Source organism: Camelus dromedarius, chromosome 1 (genome assembly GCF_036321535.1).
Source record: "Camelus dromedarius isolate mCamDro1 chromosome 1, mCamDro1.pat, whole genome shotgun sequence".
In the NCBI taxonomy this organism is placed as follows: Eukaryota; Metazoa; Chordata; class Mammalia; order Artiodactyla; family Camelidae; genus Camelus; species Camelus dromedarius.
Genome location: NC_087436.1, coordinates 50,610,719 through 50,630,485, shown reverse-complemented (window position 1 = coordinate 50,630,485; position 19,767 = coordinate 50,610,719). Strand labels below are relative to the sequence as shown.

General features: G+C 37.2%; 1 protein-coding gene across 1 annotated transcript in view; it reads right to left on the bottom strand.

The window, feature by feature from the left end:
- Window positions 1-4,154: 4,154 nt before the first annotated feature.
- Window positions 4,155-19,767, bottom strand: part of CENPE (centromere protein E) — a 69,153-nt gene continuing 53,540 nt past the window's right edge. Inside the window, exons 46-51 of the mRNA XM_031468396.2 lie at window positions 17,971-18,156; window positions 12,308-12,420; window positions 10,801-10,898; window positions 9,030-9,213; window positions 7,033-7,319; window positions 4,155-4,629 (exon numbers count right to left, since the gene is read on the bottom strand). Coding sequence (XP_031324256.2) covers window positions 4,535-4,629; window positions 7,033-7,319; window positions 9,030-9,213; window positions 10,801-10,898; window positions 12,308-12,420; window positions 17,971-18,156 — 963 coding nt within the window. The 3' untranslated portion in view covers window positions 4,155-4,534. The remainder of the gene's footprint in view (window positions 4,630-7,032; window positions 7,320-9,029; window positions 9,214-10,800; window positions 10,899-12,307; window positions 12,421-17,970; window positions 18,157-19,767) is intronic.

The following is a 19,767-nucleotide window of genomic DNA, read 5'->3' as shown; positions in this document are numbered from 1 at the left end:
ATACAGTAGGACTTTGTCATTTATCTATTTTGCATATGGTAGTTTGTGTCTGCTAATCCTAAACTCACAATTTATCCCTCCACCACCTTTTCCTTTGGTAACCATAAATTTGTTTTCCATTTCTGTAAGTTTCTTTCTATTTTGTAATTAAGTTAATTTGTGTCATTTTTTTAGATTCCACGTAAATGATATTATGTATTTGTCCTTCTCTGTCTGACTTCACTTAGTATGGTAATGTCTAGGTCCATTCATGTTGCTGGAAATGACATTGTTTCATTCTTTCTTATGGCTGAGTAGTATTCCATTGCATATATACACCACGACTTCTTTATTCAGTCATCTGTTGATGGACGTTGAGGTTGCTTCCATGTCTTGGCTATTGTAAATAGTGCTGCTATGAACATCAGGTGCATGCATGAAAGACTTTTGACTTTTGCTCCTTCCCTTCTTTCCTCCTGGAATGCAGATATGCCTTGGGACGTGGCAACCATGTTGTGACTTGGTGTAAGTCAGAGGCACACATTAAAGATAGCAGGGTGAGAAAAGGGACCTGGTTCCTTGAAGACAACCTCAAGACAATAGCCCTAGACTAACTCCTCTGGACTTCTTATGTGAGAAATGTAAACTTCTCTAGATCACTTTTTGTTCTTGGGGCTAAATGTATTTATAATAGTCACAGTGGCTCAGAACAGACTGTGGAGTCAGAAGGATGAAGGTAAGTTTCACATCTTTCCGTCACTAGCTAAGTAAGTCACTGAACTCTAAAAGCTTGTTTTTTCATCTATAAAATAATCATAGCATCTACCTCAGAGATATTGTGAGGAGGAAGGACTTGGCATATAAAACCATCAGTACAACGTTACATTTGTACTAAATAAATTTTAGTGATGACTACAAATTCAAGTATGATAAATAGCAAATATTGCCCTTAAAAAAACCCCACCCTGACCTAATTGCTACACGTGTCTTTGGTAACGGACCCTCATTGGCCCACTGTAGCTTCTAATGTTGGGGCTAATGACCTGTAACAGCATCCAGCTGCGCTCCTTGCTGTACTAACAATCCCTGTCCTTTGACTTTTGAGGATTTCGGAATAGCCATTCGGTGAACACAGAGTTCTCTAGTCAAGGCCAACTCCAATACTTTTCCTTCAGCCTCCCTTCATCCACTGAGCTCCAGCAGTGATGCTTACTTACCCTATGGCAGCCTAAGTCACATGGTCATGCAGGTATTTGCTCAGCCATCTGTGATGTCAGTGGACTGAATTTCTTCAAGGCTAGGGACTGTGCCTTTTTCACCCTTACATTGTGATCAGCTCATGTTAAAAGTATCTGAGTGATTTGTTTTCCAAATACAGTATGAGTTCCACAAAGGCAGTGCCTTTTGGTGCCTAGACCAACGCTAAGCACACAGTAGGCATTTAGTATTTGCTGAGTATGAACGGTGAGCTCTCAGCAAGTTTCCTGAATATAATTCTGCCAGGCTCAGGAACATGTTTCCCAAGAGCAATAAATATATTTTGTCTTCTCTGGCTCTGATTTTACCTTTCAGGCCATTTTAGTATCATCTGACCACATTACTGCTTTTTAACATTCTGATAAGTTTCCATTGCTGATTTCCATCATTCCTTCACAATCACTCATCACAATATTGAAACTGAGATCATTAGAGTTAAGCAACATCCCAGGTGGGCAGTCAACAAGATGGAGAAATACAAGTGCCAGCTCTCTTTCCCCGACAGACATCGACTTAACAACAACATATGGACCAAAATAGTTTGCTGAGAACTTCAGAAGCCAGTTAAGGAGTTGCAGTACCCTACGTGAGCGCAAAGCTGAGAAGAGCCATGCTGAAGTGGGTGAGAAGAGTTGTTTCACTCTGCGACTACCCCTCCCCCAGGTCAGCAGAGCTTAGCCCTGGTTCATAGTTTCCCCATCATGGGGAACAGGAGAAAAGAGAAGAATGGAAAATTCACCCAAAGGTCCAGCTTTTTGAGGGCTGCCTGAGGGACTGGTTCCCCTTGCCTGACTTGCAGTGCTGATGGCACTGGCATGGTTTGGCACCAGAGGGCCTACTGCGCCCCCAGCAGAGGCTGGTGTGGCTCTGCAGTCAGAAGTTGCCCAACTTGAAGCTTTATTCTTGGGAGGGAGAAAGAAGAGTAGGGTGTGTGTCTGGTGTTCCAGCTTTCTGGACCGCTGCACAAGTGACTGGTTTGTGTCTCGCCTAACTTCGGGTGCTGACTACTTTGGATGCCTTGGGGGCCGATGAGAAAAAAGGACAGTGGGGTGGCTTCCTGCTGCAGCACCAAAGCACCTGCAGTACTGCAGACAGACACCAGAGGGAGAAAGAGATTGAGCTCCTGAAAAAGAAATTGGCAACCTCTAGTTGGCAGATCACACACACAAGCCCACAGCAGCAGCGTCCCCCAAAAAAGGTTTCAGAGGCGCCAAGAATCTATAAGTGAGCTGACTGATGAGGGTGTTCCCCTGTATGAAGTGAGACGTGGCTGTCTTTTCAAATGCATAAAACTCAGCAGGTCAGAAGGCACACAAAGCAGCAGAGAAACATAGCCTATTCAAAGGAACAAAATGAATCTCCAGAAACCAGCTCCAAAAAATGGCGATTTAAGAATTATCTATCAAATAATTCAAAGTAATAGTTTTAAAGAAGCTCAATGATCTATAAGAGAATGCAGACTTAAGAAATCAGGAAAATGATGCATGAACAAAATGAGACTATTAACAAATAAGCAGAAACTATAAAAAAGAACCAAATTCTGGTGCTAAAGACTACAATTGAATTGAAAAATTCACTAGAGGAGTTCAATAGCATACTTGATCAGCAGAGGAATCAACAAAGTAGAAGACAGCTCATTTGAATTATCCAGTCAGAGAAGCAAAAAGAAAAAAAAAAAAGAAAAATGAAGACAGCTTAAGGTCTTTTAGCAAGCAGACCAATATAAGCATTTACTTCCAGAAGAAGAGATATGGGGACAAAAAGTTGAAGAAGTCATGGCCAAAATCTTCCCAAATCCAAGAAAGGAAATGGACATCCAAATTTAAGAGTTAAGCAACATTCCAGTAGACTGGAAACCTGATGACTGATTATATTTTTAATGGCCTTTAAAGTAGTTTTATTATTCAGGTGAACTTACCTACCCCTTTAGGGAAGAAGCAGACATTGTAAAGAATCGAACCTGTGGTGCTGTTCTAGTGTCTTGTTTGGGTGAGGGTGGGAAGGAAAAACAGGCCTGGGGGAGGATCTGGGAGGGGACACTTTCTCCTTAGACCTAGTGAATTTTTGTGACAGTATGTTAAGTGTCCAATCCAGAGACTTTAGAATGGTTGCTATGATGCAATTCATAACTGCTCTCTTTGAATACATCTTCTTACCCAAGAGCCAGGGATGCCTTCAAATCACTAATTCTGTTCTGAACCTTATGCATCTTGCTGTTTTATGTGGTTTTTCAAAGTCATATGATATAAAATATCAGATACTCTCTACAACCCTAGTTCATAACCTCTTATAGGGTCAGAGACTCCTCTGGGATGTAAAAGAAAGTATCCTAGAAAAATGAATCCACACGCAAAAGTTAACATTAAATTTCAGAGGTTTTACAGGCTGCATGAAGTCCCCCTCAGATGCCTTACGTATCTGTGGGGACCCAGGTTTAGGAAATTTTACTTTGACAGAAGCTCTGGTGCTGTTTCCCCTGGTCTAAAGTGAAAGGGTAGAATAAATGACCTGTGTGGCTCGTCCTCCTGGGAATGAAGTGCTATTGAGCACAAAGTCTAATAACAAACCTACCAATTCAGAGTGCTTGCCTAGGGAGTGGGTGGGTGCTAAATGAAACGCGAGAAACAACTTTTACAGCTATTACAGCAAAAGGAAGATTAGGTCTAGAAAATGAAGAGGTCATATCACTTGCGATCCCTTAACAACCTAAATCCAGAATGCATGTGCATGTTTTTACAGCAAAATTCTGTAAGTTAACAAACAAGATGAGAGGAAAGCCAAATATACCAAGTACCCACCAAGAAACCATGAGTTAATATTACAGGGTGCTGTGATTCAGAATAACTAACCAGATATTTATTAAATGTTCAAGGTACTAAAAAAAGAGCCTGCAATTTTGTTATTTAAATGATGCTTTATATTAATTTACAAATTATGCATTGGAATTCTGTAAGTCATATGTGGATAACTTTACATTAATAAAAATGTATCTTTATGTATACATGGAAAGATTGGAAATTTCCTCCAATAACTTTATTCTTTACAAAACATATAAATAAATAAAACTATTTAACTTCTAAAGAATTACCACATTCAAGAAGAAGGTATTGCTATCACCATCCTAAATTACGAGAAAGCATCCCGTTCCTTCATCTTCCATTTCCAGTGGCAAAGTGAAAACTGAACTAAAATTAAGTTGGACCGTGACATCATTACTGGCGACAGACACATAAAGTATTAAACACAGGCATTTCCAAACATGGAACGCTGGGCCCCCAGGAAAGTGACAGAGAGGTGTCTACTGAGTCTTGCACTCGGGCACATCTTTTCCTGAGGAGATGTGCCAAGGACCTGTCTGTGGATCCGTGGTCTCTGCTCCAGCAGTTTGTTCTTCTGAGGGAAAAAAAAAAACCCAAATATAAGTAATCTTAGTAAAAAAAATATACAAAACCCAAATAAAACTGAAGTGGAAAGGATGCTGAGGACAGCAGAGATAAATGAAGAGTGAAACATGGCACTTAAACATGGTTGTTAATGTCCTCACTAAAAAGGTAGATTTCACTTCATCAGAGTTAGAGAAGTTTCTTCCCCATTTTCTCATAAAATACAGCAAAAGTTTCCCAAGGAAATGCTAACTAATGAAAGGTCCGTAAATGTTTGTTAAATACTAGTCATTGAAGTGAAGTGCTGTACACACACACACACACACACACACACCCATTTTAGAAGAGTCTTTGGAAAAACTGTTAAGGTTTTATAATCACCTTTTGATTTTATCTGACAGTGCCAAAGGCACATGCATAATATGAATTAATCCAACCTCAAATAAAAATGCCTAAGTGTTTTAAACATGGATCTCTCTGATACTATCTTTAAGTGAAATAAATAAGAGTAGGCTGGAGGGAAATCTAAAATCAAAAACTGACGAATTCAGAATTAAAGGTTCCTTTGAGCCTTTAAAAAGCACTTCAACTGCATCTATTTGTTTATAAACAATATCTAAAGTAAGTCTAGCATAACTGGTCTTGGCTATTATCTTAAGCTTTGAGATGATATAAATTTCCTTTTATAATTAAAATTGAAACTGATATTAAATTTTTTTAGACTGATACTCTACTAATTCAAGCTGGGACTATGTCTTTAAATGAATGAAGTGAATAGTTCAAGATTTTTTTCCAAATTGCTCTGCTCCTTACTACCTGTCAGACTGCTGACTTGATTCAATTCTGATGTGTAGTTGATGAGAATGGATTGATGCCTTTGGCGTCACAAAGTAAAGCTCTCACAAGCCCTGGCAACCTGTGATCAGAGCTTTACATGATCGGCAGCTGCCTCTCTTGGTGTCCAAGTCTGCTGCTTCAGATTTCTAGAAACGCACAGGAGGGTATTTCTCACAGGCAGACATCCTGTCACAGAGGGCTGTGGCCATGCACAACTGGGCATGTGGGAAATGCTACGTGGTGAGAAAGACAGACACATACCATGTGACAGAGCTGCTCCTGCCCCATCCCCCACTTCTGTGCACAGCAGCCCCAGAGCTGGGGGCGATCCTTGACACCACCCCACTCCATCCAGTCAGGCACCTGGCACAGCTGATTCTACCCCGCAATCTCTCCTGTCTGTCCACATCTCTCCATCTATTGCACCTGCCCCAGTTGGTGCTGTCACCCTTGCTCAGGCAACTGCCGAGCTCTTGCTCCTATGATTTGTTGGTTACCTTACAGCTGAGGTAATGCTTTCAAAATTTATAACTCATCACGTTCCCTTGCATTTAAAATCTTTCAAAGGCTTCCTCTATATGCTTTCCAGGTCAAGTTTAAATTCCTTTATACCACCTACAAAGCCCCACGCACCCGGCTCTCCCCTTTCTCTGGACTCACTGACCGCTTCCACAGCAGCCTGTGTGCACTGCGCCTTGGCCATGCCAGACTGCTGTCGGCCCTTCCCTGACTGTGCTTCCTCCCACCCTGGCTGGGGCTGTCACTGCTCCATCTGCCTGAATGCCTTTTCCTCCCCTCTTTGTTAGGCTAACTCCCATTAGCCTCTAAGCCCTCAGTTCCCTTCTTCAGGAACACTTCCGTAATATTCCTAAAACAGAAAACTATTAAGCCTCATAGCCTTTTGCACTCTAGAATTTTTCTTGTTTTCCTGACTACTTGATTACTGTCTACACCTATTAGACTATAAGCTGTAGGAGGGCAGGGACCATATCTGGTTTTGCTTACTGATGTATCCTTAGGGTATAATATGTGACACAGAGCTGAAATAAAAACAAATTCTGTTGATTGAATGAATAAGTAAATGATACAAGTCTATGATCTGGCTTGTGTAAATTGAACATAATCCTATTGGAAATACCAGCCCATTGAATTGATAAGAAAGTCTTTTTCTGGTAAAGTATTTTTGTTTATAGGGTGGTGTCTTTATGTCCTTGGGAGAGTTGATTGTCCATCCTTGGGAAAAGCTGAGGGTCTAAGAGGCAGAATAAAGACTTCACTTGGGGTGGTTTTCTTGTATAAAGAAACAATGTCTTATTTTCACATTTGATTTGCTAAGTAATAACTCACAAAATTTTTACATACCAAAAAAACCCAAAAAACTTCACTTAGGGTAAAAAGTGATTGCACTTCAGACCTGTGCTTTGGAGAAACTTCTCACACAGAGGAAGCAGTGAAGTCTGCGCACTGCGAGCTTGATCCACATCGTCCCTTTCGTCTACATGTGCCCTGTGGGCCACATGATACAGGGTTCCAACTGTTATCCCCCCACTGCCAAGTAACCAGCACATTTACCTACCTGCGCAAAGGCCTAAACTTGAGTTATCAAAATAGCGGACTGGAGGAGGCACCAGCAAAGACTTTGATCGCCTATCAAAAATCCAAGACTTTGGTGATTCCTTTGGCACAGGGTCTTGGGCATTCCGCTCCTTGCACTGAGAAGGCAGGTGGTATCTCTTTTTAGAGGCTGTTCCAGTCACTTTAGGAGACTTTGGAGAATTCTCACTAGTGACTTCTTTGTGAGCCTCTCTTTTAAGGGTTCTTTCCTTCCATGTTTTGACCTCATTGGAAAGATCATGATTATTGCTTAAATGTGGAGGAAAAAAAAAAAAAAAGGGAGACCATAAGACTGCAATTCCTGCAATGTGTTCACATTTCAAAAAATTGTATAAAAATCGTGGTAAAATATACATAACATATAATTTACCATTCTATCATCGTTATATTTTAACTTCAACCTAATGGCTCCTGTTTGGACATTTCCACAGTTCAGAAAATGAAATGAGGTCACTATAAATTGGGTAATTGTAGTGTATCTCTATAATCATAGAGTTTTGAAAAGAAAGCAGACCATGACATTAGGTTTTGGTTTTTTTTTTTTTTTTTTCTTTCTTTCTTTCATTTGTTTGGGGGGAGGTAATTAGGTTTATTTTTTTAATGGAGGCACTGGGGGTTGAACCCAGGACCTTGTGTATGTTAAGCATGTGCTCTACCACTTGAGCTATACCTCCCCCCAGATATTAGGTTTTTAAATGAATTAATTTTACCATCTAGGGGTTTATCTATTGATAATTTGTGGGCATAATTTGATAAATTAATCTTCTGGATAGATGGATCTAATGTAATGTACTTTTGTTATTTTAAGAGAAATGATTCATGGTGCTTTTCTGGATTTCATAGTCTTGCTTCTTATAGGAAATGCCACCAGCATTTTTCTAGGTTCTCCAGAAAGAAACCAGGGCAGCAATGCTAGTGGCCCTTCTCTCCTTTATTTTCTGTCAGCCACGTCTGTTGATACATATATAATTCACCTTATTTTTATTCCCATTTGCACCATTCTAGTCCATGCCATAATTATCTTTTGCTTTCACAACAACAGATCCCTAAATTGTGGCCTCCTATACTGAGATGCTACCTGATCTCATCAGGCCTTGGCTGAAATTCTGCCAGTGGTGACAATCCTTCCATTACGTTTAAGATACCAAAGGTCCTCAGAACGACCTATAAAGGCCTGTGTAACCTGGACCACTTACCTCTGGCAACTCGTCTTGCACCTCACTCTGTCCTATTTTCTATGCCCTGGCCACACTGCATGTCTTTCAGTTCCACCTACTGGCTACTCTTCCTGACTCAGAGCCTGTGCACATGCTGTTCCCTCAGCCTGGAAGGCTCACCCGCCTCTCCTTTCATCTGGCCTAATTTCTGCTCGTCTTTCACGTCTATTCTTATAGATTGGTCTCCTGATCACCACCCCTCCCCACACCTGCACATGGTCTGATCCCTTTCATAATGTCCTTTTTGTTGCTCTTTGCTTACAGCACTCATCACAAAGAATTAGTTATTTGTGCAATTATTTGTTTAATGCCTATTTTTCTTCTTTTGTGTCACTGACAAAGGTTAGCACAAGATTCTAATCTTTGGTAGAAGCCAAATAATTAAATTTGTTAGAACTGTTTATAAAGTAAAACTAAGTAAGGGGTTCTTCCTTGAATAAAGGCCTCACTGACTTGGGCATTCGAACTTGTGGTATATTTAAGCTGCCCCTCAAAGATCCTTTTTTTAACTTCCTGGCTCTTGGCTTAGTTAAAAACAAGTCAGTTGATAGATAGCAAACATCTGGATTGACGCTTTTAAAAAATCACCTTTTAAAAAAGACATAGTACCTGAACTTTAAAAATTACTTTTTCCATATGTATGAAGGGTTGCCAACTGCAAAAACATTTATGTGTCTATATCATCCTCCTCCAAATGTAACAGTCGTAAGTACAATTTCTGTATCGCGTAAGCAGATCTTACCTTAATAGTTCATTCTTTTGCTTTATTAGCTGTTCATTTTGCTGCTTTAACTTAGAAACTTCCTTTTCTAGCCGTATATATTCACTTTTCAGAATAAGAGCTTTTGTGCTTTGTACAATGCCGCTGCCACCCCCACAGGTTAAGGGTTTATTTGAAGGCTGAGAATCAGTATGTTCTGATACTACTATGGGAGGCAAAAACACAGATAGGTGATAATTTTAATATTTCCAAAGTTTAAAATCAAGAAAACATTACAAAGGCAATGAGTCACTATAAAACCCCAAATATCTCGACCATCTCCCTGAAAGTTATCCTTGACTTCCTCCTTCTCTCACATGCCTATTTGATCATTAATTCTAGATGGCACTAGAATCCTCCTGCCTCTCTCCACCTACCAGCCCCACTACCGTGACTCTACAGGGACCGTTCGCCAGGACCGCAGCAGTGAGAGCCCTCCTCAGACAGAACTGTCCTTCACTGATCTTCCCCATCGGTGAGCTCACCTGGAGGGCTTCTTCCTACAGTGTGTGGGGTGCCCGCCGTCACTCAGTGCACTGCAGAAACTCAACACATGCTTGTTCACTAAATAAACCTTGGCATGTATTACAGTATATATTATTAAGTACTCTGCTCTATGTGTATAAAAGTAATGTAAGGAACTGTTTTGTAACTTTTAGGTAAATTGCATAAAAATGTGAGTTTCTTATAAAGCAGAATAAGTTACTGACAATTTATAAAAAGAGGGTAATGTGTGTGTGGGTAAGATAGTCAATGACCATTTCCTTTTGAATTATGTTGAATTCAGGGACAACATGTACCTAAAAATCATTTACAAATTAAGACTAAAGTCTCCTGGCTCTTCTGTAACAACCAGGAGCTCTCAGCCCTCTTTTTATCCCGTGGAGGTTTCCAGGTAGGAACTGTGATCATCCTTAATACTATCTCTGTTTTTTTTTTTTAAGTGGACAACAATACACACAAATATCACCTTATGTTTGCTTGACCTTTAGAATTTTCACTGTGCTCACACACATAACTCTTAGTTTGATCCTTAAAACAATTATATATATGAGCTAGATCAGTGCTGCCCCCAGGATTTCACACAGCCATCAAATGAGGGCAATCAGAGACCTGTCCCTGGCTACTAGTTCAATGATTGCCCTACTACACAAAGCTGCCCCAAGCGCTGGTCAGCAATTTCTCTTCTCAAATGTAACACAAGAGATAGAAATATGGAAAAAGGTATAGTTTGAGGGATGGATATGCAGAAATTTGATCCTTAGACTAGAAGATTGTACCTAAGATAAATTTCCAAGAGTTTGCAAGTATGCATCAACTTTGTATTTTCAGTATTAAGAACAAGTAGGATATTACTTATTTTTACTGTGAACTGATAATATTTTTACTGTGTATATGGTTACAGTCTATTAGGACATGTGCTTGTAGTTTTACTGGGAAGTGTACTTCTACCCTGAGATTTAAGCCATTCTGTTACAGTACTGACGGTATCATCACTGTATGTAAGATCTGCTAATGCAAAAGTAAATTCATATTTTCTAAGAATCTATAATGGGTGAACAGTTAAGATTAAACTAAGGACATGTCACAGGATAAGTTTGAGCCCAATGAATTCATTTGAAAAATAGTTTTTTCTAAATTAGTGATTAACTTAGATTTATTCTTGACTGTCACATCTGTAATAGTAGCCTTCAAAATGTACAGGTGTATTGAAGTGAAAGGGAAGGACTGGGAAACAGCATTTTCTACTCACTTGAGGTATCCTGGGCCTGTTGATTTCTTCTCAGGTTTTCTCTCAATAGCCTTATAACTTCTTTTTGATATTCTACAGTGGCTTTTGTAGAAGCAATTCTATTAAGAACAACAACAGAAATACGTAAAAGCCCAGGAACTAATTTTTAATGAAGGAATAAACACAGCTGCTGTCAAGAATTTTCTAGTAAGATATATCACATCAACGTCATACCCACGGGTATCCACAGGTGGCAGCAGAAAAGCCCTGATGCCCTCCTGGTATCATGCACCTAACAGCTACAACACCATCAAATTGGAAGTATTCTGTTTGGTTGCTGGGGCAACTTTTTGACATTGAGAAACGAATCCTTTCAAAATTTCTGGAAGCCCAATAGCTATTAATGGGACATTGAGCAAAATTATATTTGGGGGCACCGTAAAACAAATACTTGGTCTGCTACTATGAGGTCCTAGAAACACCTTGAAGGTACAATTACCAGAGCATGAAAGCAAAAAGCAGCTTCCTTTCTACATTGTCAGGAAAGCAAACCCTAGCTGCAGCTCTGGTCTAAGGTGATACAGTCAAAGGTCAAATGCTGCTCATTGTTCCCTGGTAGAAAGAGATATTTTATGAATTGTTTGCTTAAGCATTAATCAGCAGTGATAAATTAAGAGACACTCTGCCTTTCTTAGAGACTAACAGTATCTGCTGATTCTTTTCTATAAGTAAAATTGCTTTTTATAATGAAGATCTTATCACCGGAAGACTGGTTAGAATGAATGAAGATTCAGAGTGCTACATTTTAGGCAAAATTAGATATCATCATTAAATATTTATTAAAGATTTATAGGAGGAATAAAAAGCATTAGGAGCCAGAAGGCATCTTAAGAAATCCCCTAATACAAATCTATCCTTTTTTGTTTATGAATGTGAGGCCCAGAGAAATCAAAGAGCTTGTGTAAGGTGAAATACTAATTAGTGGCAACATTATATTTCTAATTTAGTTTCCCTGACTTTCTGCCTAATGTTCTTTCCATTATGCTATACCACAAAGAATTTTAGGCATGCTATTATGTATAGTAAATAAATCAATAAAAGAGGATCTGCTCTTGGGCACTAGGGATTATAATTTAAAAGGAAATACAACTTTTACACAAAACCACAACAGGAAGAACAAATAAAGTTAAGAGAACCAACAGAAACCTTAGTCGAACTGCTAACAAAACACACACACGTTCTTAACACTCACTTTCAAGCATAAAAAGGCCATTTTAAAGTTATTTATATATGCTTGAGTGAGAAGCTTCCAAAGACATAGTGTTAGTAATTAATCAGAATCATGCTTATTTTAAAACTTCTGCATATGTAATGGAAATTTAATAAATTTATGTGAATGTCTGTATTTATTTTTTAAAAAGCAATATTTTCATATATTTTAAAAAGTTAACTAATGCAAAGAAATTTATATTGTTTCTAAAGGAAATTTAAGCTATTAAAGTCATGTTCAGTTAAGGCAAAGACGTACTCCTTTTCAAACTCCTTGGCAGTTTTCATCTTCTCTAGGTCTGTTTTCACCAGCTTTGTTTTGAGATCTTCAATTTCTTCTTTATAGGGCTTAGCTCCTAAAGCAACTTTGTCCTAATTTTTTAAAGAAGAGAAAAATAAAATAATTTTAAAGCAATTTCAAAGAGCTTTTAACTGCCCTGAGATCTAGTAGAATATTTTAAAACAGCAATCTCCAAACATATGAAAAGCACAAATTTTAACCCTAAAATGAATAGATATTTTGATGTGAAATATATCTGAAGCTATTAGAAGCTAATATGTACTTAGAGAACATATGATTTTTCTCATAAAGAACATATGATTCTTAAAACAAATTTTGTTCCCAATTTAAAACCAATCTACCTGAACACATGAAACAAAGGTTGAAAATAATGAAATGGGTAGACAAAGGTCAATCCAAAAAATAAAAACATGTCAGAACAGCAATATAAATATCAACGTAGAACTGAATTTAAGGCACAAAGTATTATGTAGCAGTATTGAGGGTATTTTGTGGTCAAAGATACAATCCAGTGATATAAATATATCTAGTTTCCACTCAGAGAAAAGATATCCAATCCACATACATATATAAATCTTTTTTTAGTGAATAGATTTCATTTTTAGAGTAATCTCAGGCTTACAGAAAAACTGAGCAGAGTGTACACAGAGTTCCCAAATATTGTTACGTCCCCCAACTCCAACATTCCCTGTTACTGAAATCTTATATTAGTGTGGTATATTTGTTACAAATGATAAGCCAATGCTGATATATTATTAACTAAAGTTCATAGTTTAATAATAGGGCTTATTATTTGTATTATATATGTTAACTATGGGTTATTATTTGTGTTACATAGTTAGGGCTTATTATTTGTATTATATAGTTAACTGTGGATTTTGACTAGTGTATAATGACATGTATCACTACTGCATCACACAGAATAGTTTCACTGCCTTAAAAATTCCCTGTGCTCCACCTACCTATCCTTCCCTCCCTCCCCTTGAACTGTTGGCTATTATCGATCTTTTTATTGTTACCCTAATTTTGCCTTTTCCAGAATGTCATATGGTTGGAAGCATACATTATATAGCCTTTTCAGATTGGCTTCTTTTAATTAACAATATGCCTTTAAGATTTCCTCCAGATCTTTTTGTGGCTTGATAGCTCTTTTCTTCTTATTGCTGAATAAAGTGTTCTTTTTATTGCTGCACCACAGCCACACAATGGAATATTACCAGATACTGAATACAAAAATAAACCCATCTAAATAGGGACCCTATTTCTCTAGGCTTTCCCACACCAATCCTCATAAAAACATCTGCACACATACAAGGACCAGCAAAGACTAAGAAGATGCAAAGCTTCTAAAAATGGCAGATGCTTAAGGAGGTTGATGAACCCACTGTTTGCTCAGTCACAGCACCAGTTCAATACCTAGGCCTTCTGGACCAGGCACTCATATCAGGGACTCCTTGAGCATGTGACTGGCTCAAGTGGTGTCAGTTTTGCAAGAAATTGCCAGACTGTCTTCCAAAGTAGCTGTACTGTTTGCATTCCCACCATGATAAATGAGCATTCCTGCTGCTCCACAACCTCACCAGCATTAAGTGTTGTCAGTGTTTTGAATTTTGGCCATTATGGTATTTTGAGATACCACAGGTGTGTAGTGCTATTCTCGTGGTTTTGATTTTCAATTCTCTAATGACATGATGTTGAGTATCTTTTCATATGCTTATTTGTTGTATGTTTACCTTCTTTCGTAAGGTATCTATTCAGATTCATTACCTATTTTTTGATCAGGTTGTTTGTTTTCTTATTTTATTGAGTTTTAAGAATTCTTTGTATATTTTGGATAACAGTTCTTTATCAGATATGTTTTGCAAAAAATTTTCTACCAGTCTGTTGCTTATCTTTCACAGAGTGAATGTTTTTAATTTAAATGAAGTCCAACTTATCAATTTTTTTCTTTCATGGATTTTTTCCCTTTTTCTCTCTCGGGGTCGTGTCTAAAAAAGTCACCATTAAACCCAAGGTCAGCTAGCTTTTCTCCTATGTAATCTTCTAAGAGTTTCCTAGTTTTGTGTTTTACATTTATGATCAGTTGAATTAATTTTTTGAAAGCTGTAAGGTCTGTGTCAAACCTTGTTTTTTTGCTCGTGGATGTAAAACTGGTCCAGCATTTTCAGTTGGTAAGATTTTCCTTTACTGTTGAACCATTGAATTACCGTTGCTCTTTTGTCAAAGATCAGTTGACTATATTTGTGTGGTTCTATTTCTGAGCTCTCTATTCTATTCCATTGACCTATTTGTCTATTTACTGTTTTAAAAGTTCAAAGAACTCTAAAAACAATTATCCATTTATGATAACAAAAATAAAATTTTAATGTATTCTAAACATGCAGAAATTATAGTAGCTTTTTACCACAATAAATTAGTCATATATAACATTGTTTAAAGTAATTTTTATGTAAAAAAATAAAACAAAATTGGAAATACTGTCTCAGAAAGACAATAAGAACTCCATATTTCAAACATATGGCATGTGACCAAAGCTGTACTCAAAAAATACCAATAACCTTAATTTCTCTAATATACAGAAAACAAAAGTTCTTATTAACATCACCTATTTATTACCTGTATTTTAGATGAATTCTATTAAGAAACTTTCCTTGCTCTACCAGACAAAGAATTCTTTTGAAAGTTTAAACTGAATTACATTAAATTTAGAAACTAATTTGGGATGTACAGTATTTAGGTTCCAAAATAGGAAATGGCATGTTTCTTATTTTAAACCACGTGTTCTCCTATATTTCTTTTCAAAGTTTTGCTGTGCCTTTCATATATGTTGCTCTCATCTTTTGTTTAGTCTTTCAAGCATTTTATTTTAGATTCTGTGGCCATAAATTATAAGATTTCTTTCCTTTCGTGTAGGATGTCCATAAAGTTCTAGTGTAGTTTAAAGTTTTAACAAATTCACTGCTACTTGATATAAACAATTTGTAAAGATACAACAGAGGAAAAATATAAAGATTTAAACAAAACTGTTACTGATTCATTTGTTCAAATTACTTTGTTCTATGTTCAATTAATAAATGCTACATTATATTGGACAGGTGTTTTCAAACAGTGGTAAATAGGTTAAAAGTATCTTTGCATTTTTATTATGCTGTCTTGAGTTAAATATAGTCTATTGCATTTTATAGAATATTTATATAATATACAGAAACACATTTAAAAAATCCAAACTGTATAAAGATTTTATGGATACCTTGTATTTTGCTCTCTTTCCCCATGGGTGCTGTCCAATGCCAGACCCCAGTACATTATCTAAATGGTTACTTGTGCTGTGCAGGAAGATGCTCCTATCTCCACAATACAGGTATCAATCTATACTGAATGAGAAGATGTTTGTCACTCACTCCCTCTTACCTGAAGCACTTTCTTCACATATGTGAGGACGCTGGAACCACTGTCTCTTACCCCCCTGACATCCCACTCCCCTTTCTCTTTTCCTCACGCCTGCTCCATCTCAGTATCTTTTGGTTACTCCACATCTCTTCTCCATCATGCTCATGACCTTGTCGAGTCTCATGACCCTTATATGCTGATAAATCCCGAAACTTATATATCTCAAGTCTAGACCTCTCTCTCTCTTAGACTCATATATCCAACTGCCTAAGTCATATCTCAACTTGGGTGCCCCCAGTGGGTATTTCAAATTCAATGTGTTCAAAATGGAACTGTGAATCTGCTCCCATGGTTTCAAACTTCCTTTCTGGCTGTCTTTTCTGTCTCCATAAATGGCAAGTCCATTCTTCCAGTCTCACAGGCCAAAAACTAGGGAAATCATCTCTGACTCCAAGAAATACGAGAGGAAAAGATATGTGCCATTTCCAGGCAGGAGCCCGTAAGAATAGAGATTTTAAGGTAATTTTTAGCTTCTCCATCTTGCCCCTTTCCTGTGAGCCTGAGCATAGACAGCTTACAACTTGGCTTTAACCTCGCAGATGAAAACAGCACCCAATCAGGTGGTGGAGAAACAAGACAGGAGAAATGTGGGCTCTGAATGGTCACGTGGAATGGAGTCACCTGCCAACCTGGAATTCACGCTTTTATGTGAGACAGAGAAGCATCTATCTTGTTTGAGCCATTGCATTTTTGGTCCCCTTTGTTACAGCAGCTGGCGTGCCACTCTAACAAACACATCATCCTGGATTCTATCTTCAAAGGGCAGTTAAAAAAAATTAAGTCAGACCATAATATCCTTTAGCCAAAATCCCCTGATGACTTCCCATTTCACTCAGAATAGGAACCAAAGTAGCCTGCAAGATCCCTTACAATTTGATGCTCTGTTATGTCTCACCTGTTTCCCACTTCTATCCCCTTGCTCACTCTGCTCCAGAGACAATGGCTTTCTGTGGTTTCTTAAATATCTAGACTGTTTCTGTGCTGGGGCCTTGGCATTCACTATTTTCTTTGCTTAGAAGGCCCTCCTCTACCACATCGCTCACCCCATCACTTCACATCACCTTAAAGGTGTGGCTCTCCCCAACTCCCCTTATAAAACCACATCTCTTTCCCTCACACCCCTACTTTCACCCACTATCCATGTACCCTCATCTGGCTTAATGTTTTTCCATTGCACTTTTCAGTATTTGACACACACAGATACTGCTTTATTTTCTGTCTTCCTGAAATAGAATGTAAGCTCCTTGAAGGAAGGGGGAAGTTTATTTTTTTCCCCATTGCTGTACACATGGCATTGAGAACAATGACCAACACACACACAGCAACAAATGCCCAACAAATATTTGTTGAATGAATAAAAATATGGTCATTTAATTATTTGAAATATTAAAAAAGTACTCTAAAAGTTCTAAAGCTTCACAGTCGATTTTCTTGGTTTTTAGTTATGCCAACAATTGTCGAAAAACAAAACAGATTTTCTTCTTGCCTTGCTGTTTCATGTCTCATTGAATAAACCCGAATTTTTGGAACAATGTAAAATAATGGAAAAAACAGATATCCTTGATTTGTTTCTAATTGTAACTGGAATGAAGAGACACTGGAGCAAGAATAGCAACAAATGCCTATTAGGGTTGGATGCAAATAGCAGAAGTGTGAGAAGTGGCTGGGCTGAAACAAAAGGGAGTTGGAAGGATGTGATGAATGAGAGTGTGACATGTGTAACGGCATTTAAGGTCAAACACATTTATACTACTGTTCTTTATAAAGAAAATAGGACAGAATCAGCCAAAGGCTAGCAGGTGGGACTCAATAACAGAGGATTAAGCAGAAGAAAAGAGAACTTTAAGATGTAAGAATGTTAAATATTTGGATAGAAAGCTTTTTTAATGAGAAATAAAAAATATACATTTTAAACTATAAAGAATAATATTTATATGTTAATTAAAAATACTTTTTCTAGGAAGATAAAAATCATTATTTTGAATAAAAATATACTCCTGCACTTCAGTTCTAAGTTGTCACTTGCTTTTTTTAAAGCTTGAGTACTGAACTTCAGGTATTCGTAGATAACAGGAAGTTGAAGTAAATGATGAGTCCCAAATTATCTGCCAACTACAACAGTAAGGGAAAAAAAAAACACATTTATTTATAAAATGAGTTTGTTAAATTACCTGAAGTACTTGGATCACTTCTTTTGTTTCTTCAAGGCATTTATTTGATTCATTAAGTTGTGCTTGAAGTTTTGCTATTATGTCATTAGTCATCTCAAGTTCTTTCTGCATCTTTGTAATCTTGCTTTCCTTATGTACAGCACTTTCTTTAGCTTCACGGAGGGAAGTTTCCAGCTCTTGAATTTTCTATTAGAAAAAGCACGCATGTATAAGATCTGCCATGTAGACAGAGTCATAGTTTATAAGTTTAAGACAAAGATAATCATATATAGGTATTAATTTTCACAGACTGCATTAACAAAGGATAGAAAAGAGAAGCCAAGTGTCACTCAATTTACACATGTATTACTTTTTTCATTTAGAAGCTGATGGTTCTTGGATTAAAAAATGCCCAAATTTTACATTTTAAGGTTTAGTGTTTATTTTATTTACTAGTCAGCATGGTGCGAGGCATATTAAATAGGCACTCACGTTTTAAATTAATACTACTTAAAGTACATTTGATGGGGGAAGCTATAGCTCAGTGATAGAGCGGGTGCTTAGCATGCACAAGGTACTGGGTTCAATACCCAGTACCTCCGTTAAAATAAATAATAATAAATAAATAAACCTAATTACCTCCCCCACAAAAGACTAAAAAAAAAAGTACATTTGATAATTAGCTCTTTAAGGTAACACATGTAGCATATTTTTTCCTTTATTTTTATTACCTAGTGTTCAACTTCAGTATGTGGAAAATTGAACAGTATTTGATGAAGAGTCAGTTTCCCCACCTCAGAACCCCAGCTGACCCTGAAGCAATGATTATTAAACTCTTGCAGGGGTATTCTTCTAGAAGTTTTCTATGTGTATCTAAGCATAAGTGAGTATTCAGTTCATAAATATGCTGATCATACACCCAGTAGGAACATACTTAATATATAGTTCTGCTTAAAAAAAAAAAGACAATATATTGTCCAGATCTTTCCATTATCAATACACATAGATCTCTCACATTTTTGTTTTAATGGATACATACATCTAATTTCAAGGAAATTGACTACTAATGAACATTAAAGTTATTTCCAGTTTTTTCCAAGTACAAAAATACCTGAATTTAAATACCTAACTTTGTTCATATTTATAAGATTATTCACATACACACATATGCAGATTTTACTGGAAAATGTGTTTCTTTTTGGCCTACTCAGAACTTACTTTTGTTTAATGAGTGAGGCAGAAATCCAGACATTTTTTTCCAGCTAGCTAGCTTGCTGTTCTGAATCAAACATTAAGTAAATCATCTTTTCCCCACTGAGTTTACCATTATCATACACTAAATCCTCAGACTTATTTGGGTTTACTGCTGAGCAGGTTTTATTCCCATGCTCTGTTTGTCTATTTCTGCATCATTACCAAACTACTCTCCTTATCTATTCCTGCATCATTACCACACTACCGTAATTTAGCATAATTATCAAACTAATAGCATATTATTTGTTTATATGATAGGTCACTTTCTGGGTCACCTCTGTTTCTTTATCTTATTGCTGTGGTAGATGGGTTTCAAATGTCCACAATTTTACCTCTGCCAGCTGACTGATGTCTGCAGTGATCAGCAAATCAATAAACTATACACTAGTGACCTTCTAGTTTCCACTGGTAATTATTAAATTAATGGTTGATGTTTTATTATAAGTGTTTATTTTGGTAAAAGTGAGAAATTATAATTTACTCTTGGGTTCCCCACTAAGTCATTTTGTGTGCTAACAAAATTAAATAGCATTATTGCTTTACAGATTCCCAAGTAAGGGTAGT